Source organism: Mauremys reevesii, linkage group 1, assembly GCF_016161935.1.
Source record: "Mauremys reevesii isolate NIE-2019 linkage group 1, ASM1616193v1, whole genome shotgun sequence".
Lineage (NCBI taxonomy): Eukaryota > Metazoa > Chordata > Testudines > Geoemydidae > Mauremys > Mauremys reevesii.
Genome location: NC_052623.1, coordinates 148380335 through 148401102, shown reverse-complemented (window position 1 = coordinate 148401102; position 20768 = coordinate 148380335). Strand labels below are relative to the sequence as shown.

The following is a 20768-nucleotide window of genomic DNA, read 5'->3' as shown; positions in this document are numbered from 1 at the left end:
AGTGTTAAATCAAAGAATTCCTTCTCAGGGTCCTATTCATTAGGCTGTTATAGTGAGACTGGATTTGACCAAATACATGCAATTCCCCTCCTCCCTAAGAAATTAGGATTTTGGCATTCAAAGATCTCCTTTCTATATACATCCTAAGGGAAAACCACTCAGGACCAGATACTTCCCTCTCACTGAATATTACCTTATGCTGCAAGTACTCCCACTCCAATCAAACTATTCATGGACTAGGGTTCTACACAGTGAGAGAAGAGGTAGTGGACTCTGTGCCTTAGTTTGTAGCAGGGCTTTGGAGCGGTGCTCTGGCTCCACTCAGCTCCAGGCAAAAACCTGCAGCTTCACTGCTCCTCCGCGCTCCAGCTCCGGGCTCCACTCCAAAGCCCTGGTTTGTAGGAAAGACACTTGCAATTTCAAAGGAAGATTTGGTGGGTAATTTAAACTACTGTGGCTGTGAATGGGTTGTCTCACTGATGGCACCTCCTCATGGCCAGACATGACATCTCTTTCCCCACTGGGGTCTGCTACCACTGGCTTCTCCACCTCAGAGGTGGCCTGCCCCTTCCTGTGATTTGACCCTGCGGCTGGTTCATTTTAAAGTCTTTGTCCTTCTAGGGTAGTCCTGAAACAAAAAGTACAGGAAACTAACACAAACCAACTGAGTTAATGACGGGGGTGGGGGTGGAAGGAAGGCCTCACTCTCAGGGTATATCAGGATTTGGCTATGCCCTTCTCTCAGGGAGGAGCCTGCAGGCAATAGTTGTCTGGGAAGCTCCTGCCTTCCATCAGCCATTTCCTCAAGAGCTGAGGGTAGTATGTTTAGTCTCTTCCCTGATCTGCTCTGCTCCTCTTTTAAACTTCTCCTTCAGTCTGTGCATGCTTTGTAGATGTGGCAACATGGAACTGTCTGAGCCCAGAGCATCTCCTCAACCCCTCTTTGTCCACTGTCGGGTATGTATACCCCACCATAGTATTACAAGCAGACCTTCTTCTGCATAGCTATTTATCTTTGCAAATGTAAGAGCGAGAACAAATAAAGGTATTGGTACAGAATGAAAGTATCAGTTCTTTAGTCATGCATTTAAATATTAACACCATCTGTCTTCTGGGTTTTTTTTGTTGTTTTTTAAAACGTATTTACTTATTTCAAGTGTTAATATGGCCATTTCCCTTGCTTGGCTCCCAAAACTTCTAGCTGTCTTATAAAGAGCTTATTTTAATTTCTTTCATTTCATGTGTTCTGCACGCGCGCACACACACACACACAAAAGTTAGGGAAGAAGGGATGCAATTAGCTGGTTACACATCCACTAAAGGAAGAGGAATCCAAATTCAGCTCAACTTAAAATAATGTATTCTAATGTTCAGATATCACTTCACATTGTTTCCCATTCTGCAAAGGCAGGTAGCAAATAGTAGTTTCCTTAAACTTTGCATTTCCTTCCATGCTTGAAATATAATGTGCCCCAGAATACCTTTGCCACAGCATTTATTCTTAAAAGATATCATAGTACATCATGAGCCATCTCAATATTTCACCCAAACAAAAACCCATCCAAACGAACAAAATAGAAAGGTTTAAAGGCATTGACAGGTTTCTGGGTCAGTCACCAGCTAGTAGATAGCTCAATTTATTTTATAATCAAGTCTCTGGGAAAGCCCTAGAATAGATGAAACTTTATTTAGCCTTTCAGATTCTACTAAACTGCAAGATGAAAAACATTTCTTGACTGGGCAGTAGAAATAAGATCACCAGAAATTGACATCCTCTGCCACTGTGCAGGCTGCAACATGAACCTAAGACTCAGTGAAATTGCACAGTAAAGCAATGGGTGTACAAGAAGCAAATACAAGTCTGCATGAAATAGACAAAGTGCATTTTGGGTCAGATCCTTAGTGTATGTAGGTCAGCATAGTTCCATTAACTTCAGAGGAGATACACCTATTTAAACCAGCAGAAGATATGACCCAGTACATGATTAATGTTATATTTCATAAAAACAAGATAATGAAAGTTTCCATTTGTTCTGTACATGGTCTCCATCCTGACCTACTTATGCTGTAAAAACTCCCATTGACTTAGAAACTTGAAACAGAAAAGAAGAAATTGCATAACCACCATGGGCTGTGCACTACCTGTACCTTTAAAGATAGTAAGGTTTATTCCAGCTTGCATTGTTTTGCAGTGTTACGATGAGACATAACTCATATGACTGACCAGAAAATGTCAAAGTAAGAATCAACAATAGTATGGGTACACTGTGGAAAGCTCATTGACCTGTTCCAGCCCAATGGCCAAACTTCCAGGAAGAACTCACTTCCAGGAAGATGAGACATGGGAATTTTATAGAAGTGTGTTATTCTGAAGATGTTGGGTGAGGTTTAAAAGTCTGGTGTATAATGGACGATGAAGCTAGCGTCCAACTGTGGAGCTACTACCACAATAAATACAGTGTTTCTTTGTTCTCTTCCTCTACCCGCCATCTGTCACAGCCACCTGTTCTTTCATCTAAGGCATAGGATGTAATCTTTTACGCAGTGTGACACAGTTCCTCCTCTACCTTGGTGGGTCCTGCGCTTATTGGTGGATTTGCTCACCTCAGTGATCTTCCCCTCTGGTGGAACCCACCATCTGGGTTAACTCCTCCTGTGTCTGATCAGGAGTTGGGGGGAACCCGGGCCCACCCTCTACTCCAGGTTCCAGCCCAGGGCCCTGTGGATTGCAGCTGTCTATAGTGCCTCCTGTAACAGCTGCATGACAGCTACAACTCCCTGGGCTACTTCCCCATGGCCTCCTCCAAACACCTTCTTTATCCTCACCACAGGACCTTCCTCCTGGTGTCTGATAACGCTTGTACTCCTTAGTCCTCCAGCAGCACACCCTCTCCCTCTCAGCTCCTTATACCTCTTACTCCCAGCCCCAGCCCCACACCCACACCCACACCTCACTGACTAACTGGGAGGCTTTTAACTAGTTCCAGCCAGCCCTTGATTGGCTTCAGGTGTCCCAATCAATGTAGCTATCTCCACTGCCTTCTAGAATGATCTTAATTGGCCCCAGGTGTCTTGATTAACCTGGAGCAACTGCCATTTGGTTACCATGGTACCAGGGATTTGTTTAGCCTGAGGCTAACATACCTGTTCCTCACTACTTTACTGTAGCCATCTGGCCTTGCCCCATCACAGCAGGCACCATCTTGTAGTTATATTCTTGTACAATACCTAGCAGAATGGGACCCTGGCCTACAGGAACTACCAAAACACAAACAATAGGAAGTCAGGAATTGAAGACTGACATTGGAACCCCAACCAAAGTCTGTGTAATCTTCCACCTGTAGACCAGAGATTCTCTTACCTATTCCCAACCTACTTATTCTATACCATTTTCCTCAATATGGACCAGAGATTGCTACTGCTTTTTGTTAAGGACAGCAGGTAGCATCCTGCATTTCACATAAGCATTTTGACGCATGTGACTCTATCAAGCCCTTGAAGATATAGAGAATTTCATTCAGAAAAAGATATTTCTCCCACAATCTCCTACCATTCCCTCTCATCCCCAAATCTCGTGTGCTAGATTTCTCACCCTATCCTCCACCCCTCCCACTAGGAAAGGTGAATTGATTTGAACAGGACTGTTGCTTGTGCTGGAACAAAAAAAATTAACTAGGAATATTGCCAATATAGATTTTGATTCACATTAAGCTATTCAACTTTATTTTCCATAGTTGTACTGCACATGGACTACAGATACATTACATCACATGTTTAACTGTAAAAATCTGTTTAAATGTGTCGCTTAATGGCAATTTCTACAGTATTGCCATAATCAATAGCTATGGAGCAAGCCAAAGAACAGTGGCTCAGCTTTGTGGCTAATGGCACCGGGTTTTTAAGAGAGCACAGCACCCTGCCTTCTGTTGTGATACCCCCAGCAAGCCAGTCTGCCTGCACTTTGTTTCCTCTCCAAGAGATACAGATAGCGTATTGCCACAGTAACAAGTTACTACAAACTCTTTCTAAGGAAGCATATTTATTCTCAGGGTAAAAGCACTACATAGAAGATAGAAGTTCCTATTATGGAAGTTAAAAGATGACCAGAAGTCACCCATCAGTTTTATGGGGCCCTACTAGAATAAAACCTTTCCAGACCTTCTGGCTAGGTATCCCTTTGACAGGAGGTAGTATCCATTTGCTGGATCAGAAATAAGGCCCTGGATCAGTTTAAAAGCAATGTTTTTAAATCAGAAGCCTTTTCTATGTTTTTCTAGTCTTCCTGGAGGCCAAAACTGTGGATAATTTTCAGATAGAAATGGAAGTTTCAGTCACTTGGTATTTTTAAACCTAGCATGGCAAGAATAATGCTGCAATGGATTATTTTGTCAATCTCATAATTCCTTTCCCATCTCTAATTCTACTAATATGCAACAGTGCCATTATTTGAACTGGGACAGCAAATAATTTTGGAATTAGGCAGGGAAATTTAGAATTACTCCTGTCATGAAAAACAAACACCATATAGGTAGACTGAGTCTTTCCTTGCAGTCTCAGTTAAGATTGGAAGCAGGGGACTCTGCTCTGGCAATTTGGGAGAAAACACCTCTCAAAACACTTTCAAGTTTAACAGCAATTTAATGGCATGTTTTAAATTACCACAGGGACCAAGATAAATGCTGTATTTAATCTGTGCCATAAAGACTGTGTAACAGGATGCTGTCATTAACATCAATATCACTTTTTGAATGGATTACAGCTATTAAAGTATGTATCAATATTGATAAACTTCATGGTTTTCATAAAAGCAAAACTAATCTGATATTAATTATAAAATATTGATCCCTGCTGCCATCGTGTTAGACCCAGAAGAGTTAAATTATGTGAAACAGTGTAGGCATAGCTAATTCTGCCAATTACAAGATATTGAGTCTATTCAACATATTGAACATTGTCCACACACACAGCCCTGTTTTCAAGGGAACAGTTAACAGCTCTCAGGTTATTAATTCAAAATGAAAGTGTATTTTCAAACTAATTTTTGGTTTTATTCATAGAGATTGCAAATGTGGAACTGTGTTTACAGACCTATATTGGTAGCTGAGAGTATTAAATATCCACTGGAGTCATAGAGGATATAGAATGTTAGTTACGTACGGGAGATTGCTCTGTGCATTTAGTTTTTTCTCCATTCTACTGGACTGCTATCATAGTAGTAGAGACATGGGTATTCTTTCTGACCAATATTGTATTATTTTCTTGTACACCATCTGCCTGTATCCATCTGTCATCTCTTGTCTTGCACTGCAAGTTCTTGGGGGACATAGACTATATTTTTGTTCTGTGTTTGTGAAACACTTGGTACAGTACAGTCTTGGTCCATCACCGGGTCTCCTAGGTACCACTATAATACAAATTAGATACTGTTGAGGAATAATTTACTAGTATTCTGGGCTTCTTTAGATCCTAGAGAAGCCAGAACTATTTGTTGGAGGTAGGGTTGCCAGGTGTTCCATTTTCAACCGAAAGCTCGGTCGAAAAGGGACCCTCCCCAGCCTGGTGAAAATGAGTGAGTGAGGGTGGGGAAGAGAGAGAGCGTGACGGAGATGGGGGGAAGAAAGGGAGTGAAAGGGGTGGGGCCTCAGAGAAGGGGCATGGCAAGGGTGTTTGGTTTTGTTCTGTCAGAAAGTTGGCAAACATCATTGGAGGATCATATGGGTTGATGTTGGACTACTGCTACTTTATAGCCTGATTCACTCCTGTCATAAACAGATAGTTAAGGGTTAAAGTCTGTTTTACCTGTAAAGGGTTAACATGCAGTACCTGGTAACCACCCCACCACCAAAGGAGGAGAGACGAGAGACGAATTTCAAATCTCTGTGGAGGAGCCTTGTGTGTGTTGTGTGTGTTGTGAACTTTTTTTGAATCTAAGAAAAGACAGTCATCATCAAGTCTCCTCCTGGAGTAGTTTACTAAATTAAGTGTATATTAATTAGATTAAAAGGTGAAGTCTTATGATTTTTTTTTTTTTTTTTTTTTTGGTTGTTTGTGGAAAAAAAAAATTTGCTTTTTTTTGCTTGCTTTGCTTTCTTTCTGGGGAGGGAGGGGGATCAGAGAGATTGATAAGGTTTCCCCTATGAGTGTCCAGGAGTGCTCATAGAGATTCTGTTTTTTTTTTTTTTTTCTTGTTTTATTAAATTTTTTTCTTTTTTCTTTTTTGTTGTTGTTCTTTGGGTTGGTGATTGGAAGGAGAAGAGGAGAGAAGGGTCTGTAGGAAGTCCCCGTCCCCCTCTGGGAAGGGAGGGGAGGGGGGAGGGGAGGAGGAAGCGAGGGTTTGGTTCTCCACTCCTGGGATTTCTTGGGGGATTTGGGGCTCTTGGGGATTGGGATTTGGACTGTGTCTCAATTAATGATAATGATTGTGTGGTGGCACTAGCCTATTACTACTACTTTAGTTAGTTTAGATTTTAGGAAAGTCCAAGTCAGTCACCAAGCCCAACAGTTCCAAGTGGGGTGAGGTGGTGGGACATGGCATGGTGGCATCCCAGAAATTGAGTTTCAGCCAGGTTGGCAGGAGGGAATTGAGTTTTGGCTTTTGAGTTTGAAGCAGTTTTTCTTTTTTTTTTTTTTGGTTTGCTTGCTTGGAGAAAAGCAGTTTTTTTCGTTTGAAGCAGGGTTCAAAAAAAAGAAGAAAAGAAAGAAAGTGGGTGTGGGAGGGTGTGTGCCTGGGTGCCCTCACAGGTTTGCTGGGCAGATAAGGATTCTTAAGCCAGAGATTTTTAGCTCTGGTTGCAGCCTTTGTTGTGTGAGTGTGGTGTGGTGTGTGATTGATCAGGTATCACAAGGAAGTGTGAAGTGTGCAGGAAAGAACCAGTTTGGGGAAGAACAGAAAGGGACAGGAAGGTTTTTTTTTTCCCTCCAGCCAGATTTTTTTTTCCTGTTGGAAACAAAATAAAAAAAGATTTAAAGTTTTTTCTTTTTTTTTTTACACTTACTCACAGGTACTAAGTAGTACTAGCTAGTCAGCAGCACTTATTACAACTCAGGAGAGAAGGAGAGAAGATTGTTTTTTTTTTTTTTTTGGAAATAGCTGGAGTGGTTTGGAAGGAAAGAAAAAAAACAGTTAGTTTTTTTTTTTTTTTTTTCTTTTCTTTTTTTTTTCTTTTCTTTTTCTTTCTAAAACAAAAAAAAAGAGGGCAAGTTTTAGGAGGCTTTTTAGAAAGGGCCCCACTGGGGAAAGGACCCAGGTGCTAGAGAAACAGGAAAAGAAAGTTTGGTTTTTTGGTCTTCTTTTTATATCAGCAAAAGCAAAACACATTTTTTTTTTTAAAAGTTTTTTTTATTTTCTCTTTTCTCTTAGAAAAGGGGTAGAAAAAGAAAAATTCAGTGGGGGGGGTGAAGAGCTGCCAGCAGGCCAGCAAACAAAAGCAACACCAAAAGCAACACACACATAAAATTCACACACTGCCACCAGAAGGGCACAGCACCACCAGGAAAGAAATTTCCCACCTACATGGCAGGTGAGAACACTGAGGCCTTCTTGAAAAATTTTAAAAAAAAATTTTAAAAGGACCTGCCATGGGTACAGCATCATAGGTACAGCAGGAAGACAGGGGTGGGACTGCTTTGCTGTCTGAATCCCCTATTCCACTCCATCCCCCATGGGGAACATTGGCCAAGACCCCAAGATGGGGGCTGGCAGAGTGGGAGAGTGTCACCCAGCAGCACTCCGACATGGCAGACCCACCATGTTCCTGTTCCCCCCCATGTGACCCAGACAGACCCCAGAGACCCAGAGACAGAGATCTCATGTGGGAGACTACATCCAGCCATAACACATCAGCAGAGTAGATACAGTCCCAGAGCGCACCTGGAACAGCAGAGCGCGCAGCAGCAGAACAGCGCGCTGCAGCCACCACGGCCAGCGCGCCCAATGGGCCAGAACTGGCAGAAGCAGCAGACAACTCAGCAGACTTCCCACCAGCAGAGAGCCCAATGAGACACCACCACCACACCAGCGCACAAGCAACAGTCACAGGCAATCCAAACAACACACCACCACCTCACCTCTCCCTCCCTACATGACGTCTCAGGACAGGGGAACAGACAGGCCAGAAAGGAAGCAGAGAGGCACAGCAAGCTCAGAGCACTTAAGAGGCGGCAGGCCAGAGCTCGCTCAAGCTCTTCAACCCACCTACCCTGTTCTGGACAACAGGATTCCAAGGAAGGACATTCTTTCAGGTTTCCATTGGACAGGGCCAAGGTCAGCAGAGTTCCAGTTCTTACAAACAAGTGGGGGGACAGGACAGCAGCTTGGGCCCTGACATCCCAGTGGCATTGGGGGGCACAACAAAAAACAAAAAACAAAAATTCACAAATCAAAATAAAGGATGGGGAGGGGACAAATACAAGTATAAGGAGTGTGTGCATACAAAGTGTTCTTATATGTCAAGTATCTGTTTGTTTATGTTTTATATATGTTTTAGTGTGTGTTTTAGTTTGTGTGTATATGTTATTTTTTTGTTTTTTTGTTTATTAGTTCCAGTTATGGTTTTTTTTTAAGTTTCATATTTGTCATAAACAGATAGTTAGTCTGTTTTAACTGTAAAAGTAAAGGGTTAAGTACCTGGTAAAGAGTAACCACCAAACCAAAGTGTTACCAATCACAGATGACAAAAGGACCAATCAATCAGGAGGGAGATTTGTCTCTTGTGTTGTGTTTTGTGTCTCTTGAGTCTTTCTTCTCTTTGTTCTCAAGTCAGTCCTGAGAGTTCCTTAGTAGTTTTTAGTAGTACTTATTAATTATTAAATAGAATTTTGCTTGTGAATTAGTTTTTGTTTTCTTTTTTTGCATTTATTGCTTTTTTTTGTTTGCTGATTTGCTAAATTTGCTTGCTTTGAGAAAGGTTTGGATTTCTTTGGAGGGGATTCTCTCCAGAGATTGATATGGTAGAGATTGTCTTTAGTCTCATCTTTCTTTTTTTCTTTCTTTTTATTTTTCTTTTTTCTTTTTTAAATTCTTTCTTTTTCTTTTAATTTTTTCTTGGTCTTCTTCTGGATGGAGGGAGGGGAGAGAGAGGAGGGGAAGAGAGAGGGGAAGGGAGGTCCCGGTCTCCTCCTAGGAAAGGGAAAGGAAGAGGGGGGGGGAAGAAGGACTGGATTTGGGGGAGAAAGGAATCAGATTTGGGGGGGGAAGGACTATGTCTCTCCCCTCTACTCTTGGGATGTTATTATTGTCATTTGAAGGATGGTATCTAAGACCTACTTTTTTACTAGATTTAGTTTTGGATTTTTCCAGGTCCAACAACTCCCAATGAGAGTCTTCAGTAATGCATTTTTGCCACCACGAGGCCAAGAGGAAAACCTGAAAAATATTAATAAGTTTGTTGCTTTGACTTTTTTGTGGCTTGCTGTTTGTTAGTAGCTCCTTGCTTCTTAATGGGCTGAGTTGGCTAAGGTAGCATATTATTTTGGTGGCTAAAATGAAAACATCTTAAACAGATTATCATGGGAAAATGAAGGGAACAGGTTATTTGAAAATAAAGATGGGTGAAGGCAAAAGCCTGAAAGGCTGACCATTAGGTGAAGCAGTTCAGTTGAAGTCTCAGAAAGCAACAAAATTGGCCCTTGGGAATGTATAATCATGATTTGAAATGCCATTACCCAAGCTTATGTCCAGTGAGGTGACAAACTCCTATGAAAACCTAAATTAAAATATGCCATTTTTGACCCCAAAAGAACCCTGGCATTAAAGCAGAGACTACCATCCATTGTTGACACTACAGCTGAAGCAGTCCAGGGATCCTAATACATCAATGTGCAACAGGGATTGGGGGCAGGGTGAGTTGATCTTCTGGTATGCAGATTCTGTGACGAGAAATGGTCACAGTTTATTAGCTCTCAGGCTGCAATAGCAGCAGTTCTGCCTGCCAAGAAGGAGCTCCCCAGTACATCCCGGCTGCTCAGAGATGTGCTAGGATCAAAAAATGGACCTTTTATTTTGAAAAATTCCAGGATGACAGTGGTTTGGTTTAGATTTAAAAATTTCTCTTTGCAATCCTAGGCTGGGATTTTTAAAGGAGCTCAAGGGAGTTAGGTACCCAAGTCCCATTGACTTTCAATCCCAGCCATAATGGCTAGAATTTTTATTTTCCATCCTTCTCCCAGTCCTGAAGTTTACATTTTTCTTCCTTAGCTTTAGTTCATCACTCACAGAACTGTCATCTAAGAAAATAAGTAATTCTCAATCTACACTTGCAGTCTTACTTTGAAGGTATGTATAGATTGTGATACTGGTCATGGTTCTAGATCATGTACATTTTATTTGGACTTAATGAGAAGCAGACACATTGATTATCCTCACTGATGCTTAAAATTAGCAATGGGTAAAATTCAGGAAGCTGTAGACCAGACTCTGATCTTCACAGTTACACTTGAGTCAACCTAGAATAAATTAATTTACTTCACTGGTGTCAGTATGCTATCATAAGTAGACTTGGAATATAGTTTAGGTTCAGTTTGGATAAACATTCAGAAGTGTAGATGTTTATTCAAAGCTTAATTGAAGAAACTGACTGTCCTGAGTTAGTGAAATTAGGCTGGAATTTTGTGAGCAAGAGGCCCTAGTGCTTTTTGTAGTACTTCCTGCTTATGTTTGGAAACATCCCAAACAGCCTTTCATACTAAAACTAAGTATTGAATCAAGAGACTGAATGTGAAATTTTTTCCCTAAACATTTCAGAATCTCAGAAGAGGTTTAGCTTTTAGAAAAGGATCAATTTTTGGGGGTGGGGAGGAGAGGGTGTTAATTTATTTCACTTAAATTGATTCACCTATCAATAGTTAAAATCTAGTCTTTGTTTACTGGGTCATAAGGTTAAATTCTGCAACGGATATCATATGTGCTGTTTTTGTTTTTAAATAAATGAATTTGTCTGTATTCCTGTTCATTGAAACACTGAACTCAAATAATGAAATCAGGCTACAAGCTAAGAAAGAAGCTCTCCCCTTCCCCCATTATTGTATTTAGTTCTTGTGTGTCATTTTCAGCCAGAACATAGAGTAACCGATATGGACAGTTATGACCCTTTCTACCCTTTCCCTAGCACAGTTCAGATTTAAAAGACTGATTGGGCCAAATACGTTTGGATAAACTGTAGTTAATTTCACATGAAGTACAAATACCTACATAGAGTGTGGTGCAGAATAGATAATAAAAAAAAATCTTACATGATGCAACACTAGACACAAGACTCACACCACTGATCCTTCAACCCTTGCTCACGTAGGTAGTCCCATAGGCTTCAGTGGAACTACTTATATGGATAAATGCTAGTGAGAGTGTAGAATCAGGACTCAAGTATGGAAAGGCAAGGATTAACGACCGATACAACATTTCAGTTAAAAAAAAGTATTAATTCCTGTTCTAAGTATTATTTTTGAAACTGCATATACTATTCTGGAAGTGAAGGAACAATTGGGAATACCTTGCCAGATGGTTTTACAGTGAAAAAGAAAGAACGAACGAACGAACAGAATCTCTCCCAGTGTATTAGTCCTCAAAAAATATACCAGAAACAGGGCTGGCTCCAGGTTTTCTGCTGCCCCAAGCAAAAAGAAAAGAAAAAGCGGGGGGGAGGACTGATGCCCCTTGAAAAGTGCCACCCAAGCACATGCTTGGGATGCTGATGCTAGAGCCGGCCCTGACCAGAAAGAATATTTTGTATACCTCAAATGCTAATTAATGTTTAAACTATAGACCATTCCTCACCATAAAATGAATTTCTCTAGGTATTGGTGGAAAGGAATCTGTAGAATTATTGATTAAGGAAGTTCCCCTTCATTGTTTGAAGTTTTAGCTTATAACTACAGCCATCAAGTTGGGGGAAGGGGATGGGCATGGGGCAGAAGGAAAAAAAGTTTTTCCACATGGCATATACAAAAATACCTCCCCACAGAGGAAAGACTAAGACCTGAACAGAATGTACTGAGAGCACAACTGAGCCTTCCCTTAAATATGTCCAGGACAGACCAATATAGGGCCCAACTAACTCATTAAAGCCAACAAAAAGATTCAGATTTATTACAGTTGGTGATATGTCAGGTCCATACTGTTTATTTCATATTGGCCCAGGAAAATTGCATTTTGAAAGTTAACCTAGAACATTAGACACACCCATATCTTAGCCAGCTAAGTTGAAAACTTCGCTACACACACACCCCCACTCATCCACCCCTCATGTGGATTTTGATATAAATAAGCTTATGAATAAGTTCTGTATGCACATACAGGCAGAATCTTACCCATAGACCGTAATTACCTGAATTCTTGAGCAATACTCATGTTTTGAATGATATATCCATTGGCAGGATAAAATAAAAATCACTAAATCGGAGATGTTATTTATTCTTCTGTCTCCACTTTTTAGTTAATGCAGCAAAGAGTCCTGTGGCACCTTACAGACTAACAGATGTATTGGAGCATGAGCTTTCGTGGATGAAGTGGGTATTAACCCATGAAAGCTCATGCTCCAATATGTTTGTTAGTCTATAAGGTGCCACAGGACTCTTTGCTGCTTTTACAGATCCAGACTAACATGGCTACCCCCGATACTTTTTAGTTAATGAAACTCAGCTGCCAGCTTTTATAACAAGACCAGTACTCATATATTCATTCTAGTATGCTACATCAAAGCAGGCTTTCATTTCAAAGCCACAGAAGACCACCATACTTGTCTTATTTTTCCATCACCATAAGTTTTCCCACACCTCCTGACAAAAACCTAATTGAAGAAAACCAAATATACACCACCATAAGCATGGTTTACTGCAATCTATGAGGGTCAAATCATGCAAAGACTTCTGAGGAAAATATTACAAAATAGCACACAGCAAATAAGAAGAGAACAAAATCCCTTTAGTGATTCTAGAGCAATGGTTTTCAACTTGGGGTTCACAGACTACGTCTAAGATTTCCAAAGGGATCTATGCATCCATTTGAATTTTTTAGGCATCCACAAATAAATAAAATAAATAAATAAATAAAAAGATTGAAGTCTGTAGATCAGTGGTTTTCAGTGTTAAAGACAATATAAAGAAACCTAAAGAAAAAGTTAGAGACAAAACCTTGCAGAAATGATATTAAGGAATATGCTTAATTCACAAAATTATGGGATTTATTCTCCTCTGGCTCCCCTCTACACCAGTGTAACTCAATTGAGACCAGTTTACATCACCTGGTTTAAACTAGTATAAGATGAACAACCAGGATTATATATTAGCACAAAGAATGAGTTTGGTTGGACAGTTGAAGATGAAGATGCATCGTGCAAGGTCTTGACAGTATGAAAGCAAGTAGTTAAGGAAAAGCTCTCCTTTCCACTTTCACATGGCCTACAACACTGTCATTAATACACTCCATGAAGCATTTACTTCCCTCACTGTGGAAATAAAATTGTAACTTTTCCCACCAGCTCCCTTAAAAGTTCGTATTTCATCAATATAACAACTGTGGCATCTGTTTATATCTTAACTAATAGGACTGCAGTAAGCATATACAATGATTTAGCGGAGTTAAATTGAAACTCTCAAAAGCAAAACAAAGAATTGGTCCAAAACTGTTTTGTAAACAGAGGGTAAAAGGCTATATATCAATACAGTAAACACACTTGTTCAAAGAGTATGAGCCATTAAACACAAATGAAACACAGAAGACTGTTATACATATATCAGAGACCACTAAATACAATATATATGTTGTGTTAAGATTGTAACTCAAAGTCACTTTCTCTCTTGGTAGTATGCATGAACACAAGCCTAGCCCAATTACTCACAGCTACACTTGATTCACTGGTGCACTGCAAATCGTTTGTGTTACTCTGCTGGTTCAAAGCAGCTGCAAAATCATCTTCACAGGTTTATACAGGTTTTACAACTGCTTTGCATAACCAGAGTGGTGCAAGGCAGCTGATGTATACCACTGAATCTGGTCCTTTTACAAAGAAACGAATTGGTGCTTCAGGCACCAGATAAGACAATATGCTTTGGGTCTTTAGTTTGCTAATTTTGTGCTTCCAAGTTGAGACACATTGCACCCAATTTTGTAGATGTAGGTCTCAGCACCTCCAATAATAAGACACCCAGATCCACAAAGGAATTCAGGTGCCTGAACCCTAGATTTAGGTATTTTGTATAAATACTTAAATAGTCACAGGGGCGGGGAGGAGAGAGAGACAGACTAATGTCTATTGCTTACAGAACCTACCTGGAAGGTGGAAGGCCCAGGGTCCAGTACCACTGCTCCAATGACTCATTTATACATAGTGCAACAGCTTCAACAGGAGAGATCGAGACAGCCCTATATCAGAATATTCCATAACTCAGTGGTAAGGGCACTCAGAGGTGGGAGACCCTGGTCAAATCTCATTTTCCCTCCTCTGCCTGAGTAAGGGAAAAATTGAACCTAGGTCTCCTACATCCCAGGTGAATATCCTAACTGCTGGCTCAAATTATAAAGGGAGTCACTACCACCTCCTCCTATGTTTCTCAAAAGGAGTGACTTGGGACCTAAGCTGCCTGACTCCAGGAGAGGGGTTCCTGGTTGGGATCAGATTTCACTAACACTATCAGGCCCTATAGATGGGCCAGATTCTCAGCTAGTGTAAATCTACCTAGATCCATTGATGTCACAAGCTGAGGATCTAACTGCAGGTCCTGAATATACTATGCTAAGTGGGCCCAATCCTGTTCTCTTACCCTAGTGTAAATTAGGAGTAAGTCCACCAAAGTCAGTGGCATCATACTGATATAAAAATAGATGGTAAGCAGGATCAAGACCATTGTGTTTTTTTTACTATATCCATTTTATTTACATCAGTGACCACTTTCCCTGATATCCAGTTATATTTACTAGTCATAGCAGGTCTGCACCTCCCTTCCAGGCTTTCCATAACAGAGTTCTGCTCATGTCAACTATTATTCATGTTGCTGTCATCAGCTCAGTCATGTTTGAGGCTTGAAATCCATTTTTCCTGTGGGCAATTGCTTGAAAGAACACCCTTGGTTGCCTCACACATTCAAACTCAAAAGATCATTGTAGCTGGTTATGACTGGCCTGATAATGGCAGAGAATTAATCTACTACCTTTCAAATGCAGTAGGCTCTACACACTTGCTTTGACTGCAAAACCTTCTGATTTCTGTTGGTTCATTTAAGATTCTCAGAAGAGTGCAGAGAAAAAAAAAGTTTCCTTTCAGCAGCTTATTTTGGAGATACATTACCTCTTAGGAGTGAACTTGGCAGCTGCATCTAATGTAAAAAGATTGTTTTTAACTATTGCACAGAGAGCAGCTGAAGTCTTTGAAGCTTTCTAGTCCATGTTGGATCAGGGATGCCTCCAACCATGAAAAATTAAGCTGTAGAGATCTGGTAATTATTGTTAGACAGGACTTTTGCTTTTTTTCAGGATAGAATGTGCTTGGGTGGGTGTGTATAAAGGGCATAGCTTTAGGATTCTGAATTTAATAAGTGAGTTAAGTGTATTCCCAGGAAAAACACAGTGCTACTTCCTCTTAATATTTTTTTTCCCTTTGCTAACTTTGCAATAGAACTGTACAGTACCAGAAAAAATTATTTTAGGGTCACCTTTTAAAGGGTGTCTGTATTAAATGTGCCTTAAGGGTCTCCTACAGTTTGGGTAGACTATATATAATTTAGAAAAAAAAGTTGAAAATTAAATAAGGATATATTGACACCCTAAATATTTGCTTAACCCTTCCCCACCATTCATATCCCTAAAATCCAAAAGAGAATTAAATGCTATGATAGCAAGGAATAATTTAACTAGTTATATTATAAGCCTGAGCCTTTCCTACAACAGCTTAAACCAGCTGAGAATCTATCACCTGGTACACATGAATGGAACACTTTCTGATTAATAGATTAAGCTCTCCATGACAACATATAAAAAAGCTGAACATTATGTGAAAGTCATTGTATAACATGATACTTACAGCTTCCTATCATACTGACCACTATTCTTCATATTACGGATTTCACTATAATATCTGTATAGCTAACCTGTTTTCCCTAGCTCTCCTCTTTTCTTTATTATGAAAGCTGCCAATGACACTACAGTGCTAATTTGTTTAATGAATGTTACATTAGTGAGGTTTGTCTGAAAAAGAAACTAGTGTTCAATAGGGTGTTTGTGTAGTTTTGGTGGTTCTTTAGTGCTGTTGTCTGTAATTTTCAGAGGCTATTTGGAAAGTGCTTAGTCAACAATACTCCAGCATGTCCATGCTTTCCTACATTGTTTTCATAGCACGTGCTTTCCTTTAGATAGAGGCATACATTCTTATTGTACTCTGGGAAACGTGCATGTAAGGTAGGGTTAAAAGGGATCATGGAACTCCAACACATTTTAATCACACCTTGTCAATGGTCTGAATCCTTTTCCTTCTCAGATACCCTGGCTTAGTGCCTCAGCACATGCCTCTTGTAGGAGTTTTTTTTTTTTTTATTAGCAGTAATACTACAAAGCTCAGCTTAAGGCTACATTTATACTACAGGCACAGTAGATGCATAACCCTGTAATGTCAACATAGCCTACTGTGATGGAAGGGATTTTTCCAAATCACTGTAGGAACACCACCTCCCCAAGTGATGGGAGTGCTCTTCAGTCAGCCTGCATGCACAAAACACAGGGGTTAGGCTGGGCTGCTGATGTGGATTTTTTTTTCACCACACTGAACCCACCAACTAACTATGTTGACCGAAATTTTAAATATAGACCAGGCCTAAGATTTCTCTGTGCTACCACTGCCCTCCAAGATCATCCTAGAATTTCCTCTCTCTCTCTCCTCTCCTTCCTCCTCCTGTCCAGCTGTCCATCCCATCCATATTATATCCAGCATGGGTTAAGAAACCAACCATCCATGCATCCATGGAATCAGTGGATTCCAGGAGTGAGAGAGTTGTGGGGTTTTACTCCTCCTCCAACTAACAAGACAAACTGACAACAAAAAGCCTCCTGTCTGTGTTCTTTCCCAGAGGAATATTCTCCTCCCCTCCTCTATCTTTATTTTATATTTCAACTAAAAATAAAACAGCTTAAAGCTATTTTTAATTTTCCTCCATCATCTTACGCTTCTATTTCTCTGCAAGAACTTGTCTCAAAAAAAAAAAGTCATGGAGATACAGTGAGGGTGATGCTACTGGCTCCCTTAATGGAAACAAAATTGATTATTGTTTGTCTACTTTAAAGTGGTGGGCAGTGATAAGAACAAACGCCATTCTGAAGGGACAGAGTCCAATCACACTTCAAATCCAATCTTGAAATGCTTGTTGGGCCCAAAAGGTCAACCTGTTTAGACATGAAAATGTACCTTCCTTAATGGATGGCTTCTTTATATAGTGCAAGAAACCCTCTAGATATTTTATGTTATTGACCTCTCCCTTACTTTAGGCTTAACATCAATCAAATGACTTCAAAATTTATGACTTCTGATTAAGGATCTTATTCACTAGAGTACTTAAACATGGTTAACTTTAAGCAGGGGTCAAATGAGCAAAGGAAAGCAGTAGTTCTTGTCCAAGCTCTGCCCTTGAGAGTCTACTATGAGCCCTCACTCATAGTAGATTGTGCACAGATTTGTGATGTCATGCCCCTCCTCCCCTCACACACACACTTATTAAATGATTGAAGGCATTAATATTGACATCTTAAGTCATCATTGGAAATTGAGTTTAGACCTCAACAAGATGGGTGGGACAGATCACAGCTATCAGATGTTTTGTTCCAGTCTCTGCAACTTCACATGACAGAGCTCTCTCCATCAACCACATGGAACAAAACTTCAGTGTGAACCTAGTCATAAAAGCTAGAGATTTACTTCTTAAAAAATGAAAACTCAGATTCTGGAAAACAGATAGTAGCTTTAGAGAGGTGCTGGTACAACATATGAGCATATGCCAACTGTTTCCCGAGTCAATTGGTTTAGTGTACTTAAAGTTGATCACCTGCTCAAGTGCTTTGCTGGACTAGGGCCTTACACCAATTTAAGCAAAAGGATAGTTAGTCCATTCTGGAACAAACAAAAACAAACAAACAAACGTTACTTTTCACCCTCTTACAGTGTATATGTACTTCTAAAACATTCAAGTCTTGTTGGATAATATGAACTGTAATTTACTGGACCGTGAAAATAAGGTAATTATGATGTGCATATATGCAAGTTGTTTTTTTCTCCCCCTCCTTAAAAGGGAATTAGTTCACTATCTGAAATGTAAACATTAGTGATTCTGACTTATAAAGTGCCAACCTCCCCCATCAACAATGCTCTGCATGTCTCCCCCCCCACCCCCAAGAAAAACCACCTGTAAACAATTGAAACAGCTTGAAATACACATTATATAAAAACCTGGTTGCATGCCAATTAACAAGATAAATCATCATCATTAGACAGTGACTGATTAAACCAAAAAGCATAACATTTCTAAAACATAATTGTTTTCAATTAATTTCTCCAAGTCAGGAGAAGTTAGCAGAGGTGGTTTTCCAGTGGAAACAGTTCAGTACCCCATAGATTGGTTTTAATTAAGTGTTTATTCAATATGTTTTTTTTCTGGGAAAGAAAATAGTGCAAAAGCATACATATTTGGGTTTTAAATTATTTGTGCATCTTTCTCCTGCGGCAGAAGAAGTTTTTCCCTGATATTTTTGTGGCCAGTGGTGCTGGAACTAGGGGTACTGCCACCACTACTGGATTGATGTAGTAATACCACCAAATACATGGTTCCCATCATCAGCCCCCCACCATGAAAACTGTTCCAGCACCCCTTTTGGGGTGCACTGAGATGGACACAGTCCTATCCACCGGGCTTGATTGTCAGAGGTTTTTAGCACTGGAAGCGCCCATTGACTCATTTCTTCTGGGGAAAAAAAAGAAGTCAAACCCATATATACAAAGGCACACTCTGTATGTAATAAGGCCTATTCACAGCCATTCTCTTTGTCAGATAAGAACTAGTTTAGTAGTGAAGTGCCTAAGGTGAAACTGAGGACACTTACCCTAGAAAGTCCTTAGCTGACGGATCGTTGCTATATTCTATAACCCTGTCACAGGCATCTCTTCAATAATAGAATCCATCTGTGACAAGGCAGCTCCTAAGAGGGTTATTGAAATAGTTTATTGCACCTTCCCCTCTTAATTTTAAAAGCTGTTCAGGGCAGAGTGGAAACACCCAGATTCCTCTTATGTAAGATTTCACTGCAGCACAGTTTCAAGGGCAGATTAAAGAGTGCTGTGTATATTTTCATTTTCCCTTTTAACTCCTTGTAGCAGGTCACCAAGGCAGGATGAAACACAAATGAGGTTATACTATTGCCTCCAGGCCAAAAAAAAAAAAAAAAAGTGAGAAAATAAAATCAAAGTTTACCTTCTTTGGTAAATGTAAAGCATTCTCATCCCGAATCCAATAGCAAATTCCAAAGCAACAGCAATCAGGCTTTATGAAGAATAACTCAGTGGTTTGAGCATTAGCCTGCTAAACACAGGGTTGTGAGCTCAATTCTTGAAAGAGCCATTTAGGGATCTGGGGCAAAAACATTTGTCAGGGATGGTACTCAATCCTGCTGTGAACATCCCTTCCAGTTCTATGAGATAGGTATAGCTCCATATTAAGAAGAAAAAAAAAGTCATTCACCATCTAGTGACATCTCATGGCACAGCATAGTGAAGTAGCCTCTATCTCACCCCATGTCAACACTCCATCCAAGCCTGCAGCTGTCTGCTCTTTTCTCATGACTCAGCTGTCCAGCTATAGCTGCTTTATAGTCACCATCCTTACAAGGTAGTTCAGAGACCAACAAACAAGCAATCTAATGACTATGCCAGGCTTTCAGCCCCAGCCTGGGCCAACTCAATAATCCTTGCCATGTTGTATCAAAAGGGCCCTTATATCCTTTTTCCTAGTGGCAGGTAAGGGAACCTAAACCCTCCTTATCCCCTGGGTTCTAGCCCAGAAACCCTGTACTGTGCAGCTAAGATCTGCTTACTCAGATAAAAGTGATGCTTCTCTAGGCTGCCCCCTACCTTCATCTCCCAGTCCTTTCCCAGAAAAATAAAACCCCTCATTCCACTGTTTTGTACCTGGAAGTTTTAATTCCTTGAGCCACTGCCTGCCAGTTTGCAGCTGCTACAGAATCCACTGCAGGCTCCCTGGCCAGCTCCTTCTGCTCTCACCACAGCTGTTGATGGTCTGATAGTTAGACACAGCTGAGGAGGTAGCTACTGTCTCTTAATCTCTTAGTGGTTGTAGCGGGATGGGGTTTTAACACTTTATCACACAGCCACTATACCAAAATGAAGGGGAACTTTCAGAGTGATCTTAATGTAATGTTTTGCACTGAAAATTGACTTAAATATGCCAAAGTGACTATTAAAAAGGAATCATGATGAAGCTCAATGTTTTTCTCACCTTGATTTCTTTAGCAAATGTGTCTTCAGTCTATAAATCAACATTTTCCCCTAATTGGCAGCCATGCAAACACATTCTGGGACCTGAATGCCAAGCTAGGTTTGTTGTTACTTACAATCCTCATCTACAACAGTTTCTACAAACTACATTTTGTCCTGAGTTACACCTGTGAAATTCCAGTTAATTTTCACCAAGAATACTTAGTATTAAAAGAATGCTTTTCACCTTCAAAGTGCTTTATCAATATTAATCTTCACTACACATCTGTGAGATAGGTGATAATCATCAAC

General features: G+C 40.2%; 1 protein-coding gene across 1 annotated transcript in view; it reads right to left on the bottom strand.

Annotated features, from left to right (window-relative positions):
• Positions 1-19725, bottom strand: part of IL1RAPL1 (interleukin 1 receptor accessory protein like 1) — a 1175651-nt gene extending 1155926 nt beyond the window's left edge. The window contains exon 1 of the mRNA XM_039511406.1: positions 19705-19725. Coding sequence (XP_039367340.1) covers positions 19705-19707 — 3 coding nt within the window. The 5' untranslated portion in view covers positions 19708-19725. The remainder of the gene's footprint in view (positions 1-19704) is intronic.
• Positions 19726-20768: the final 1043 nt, after the last annotated feature.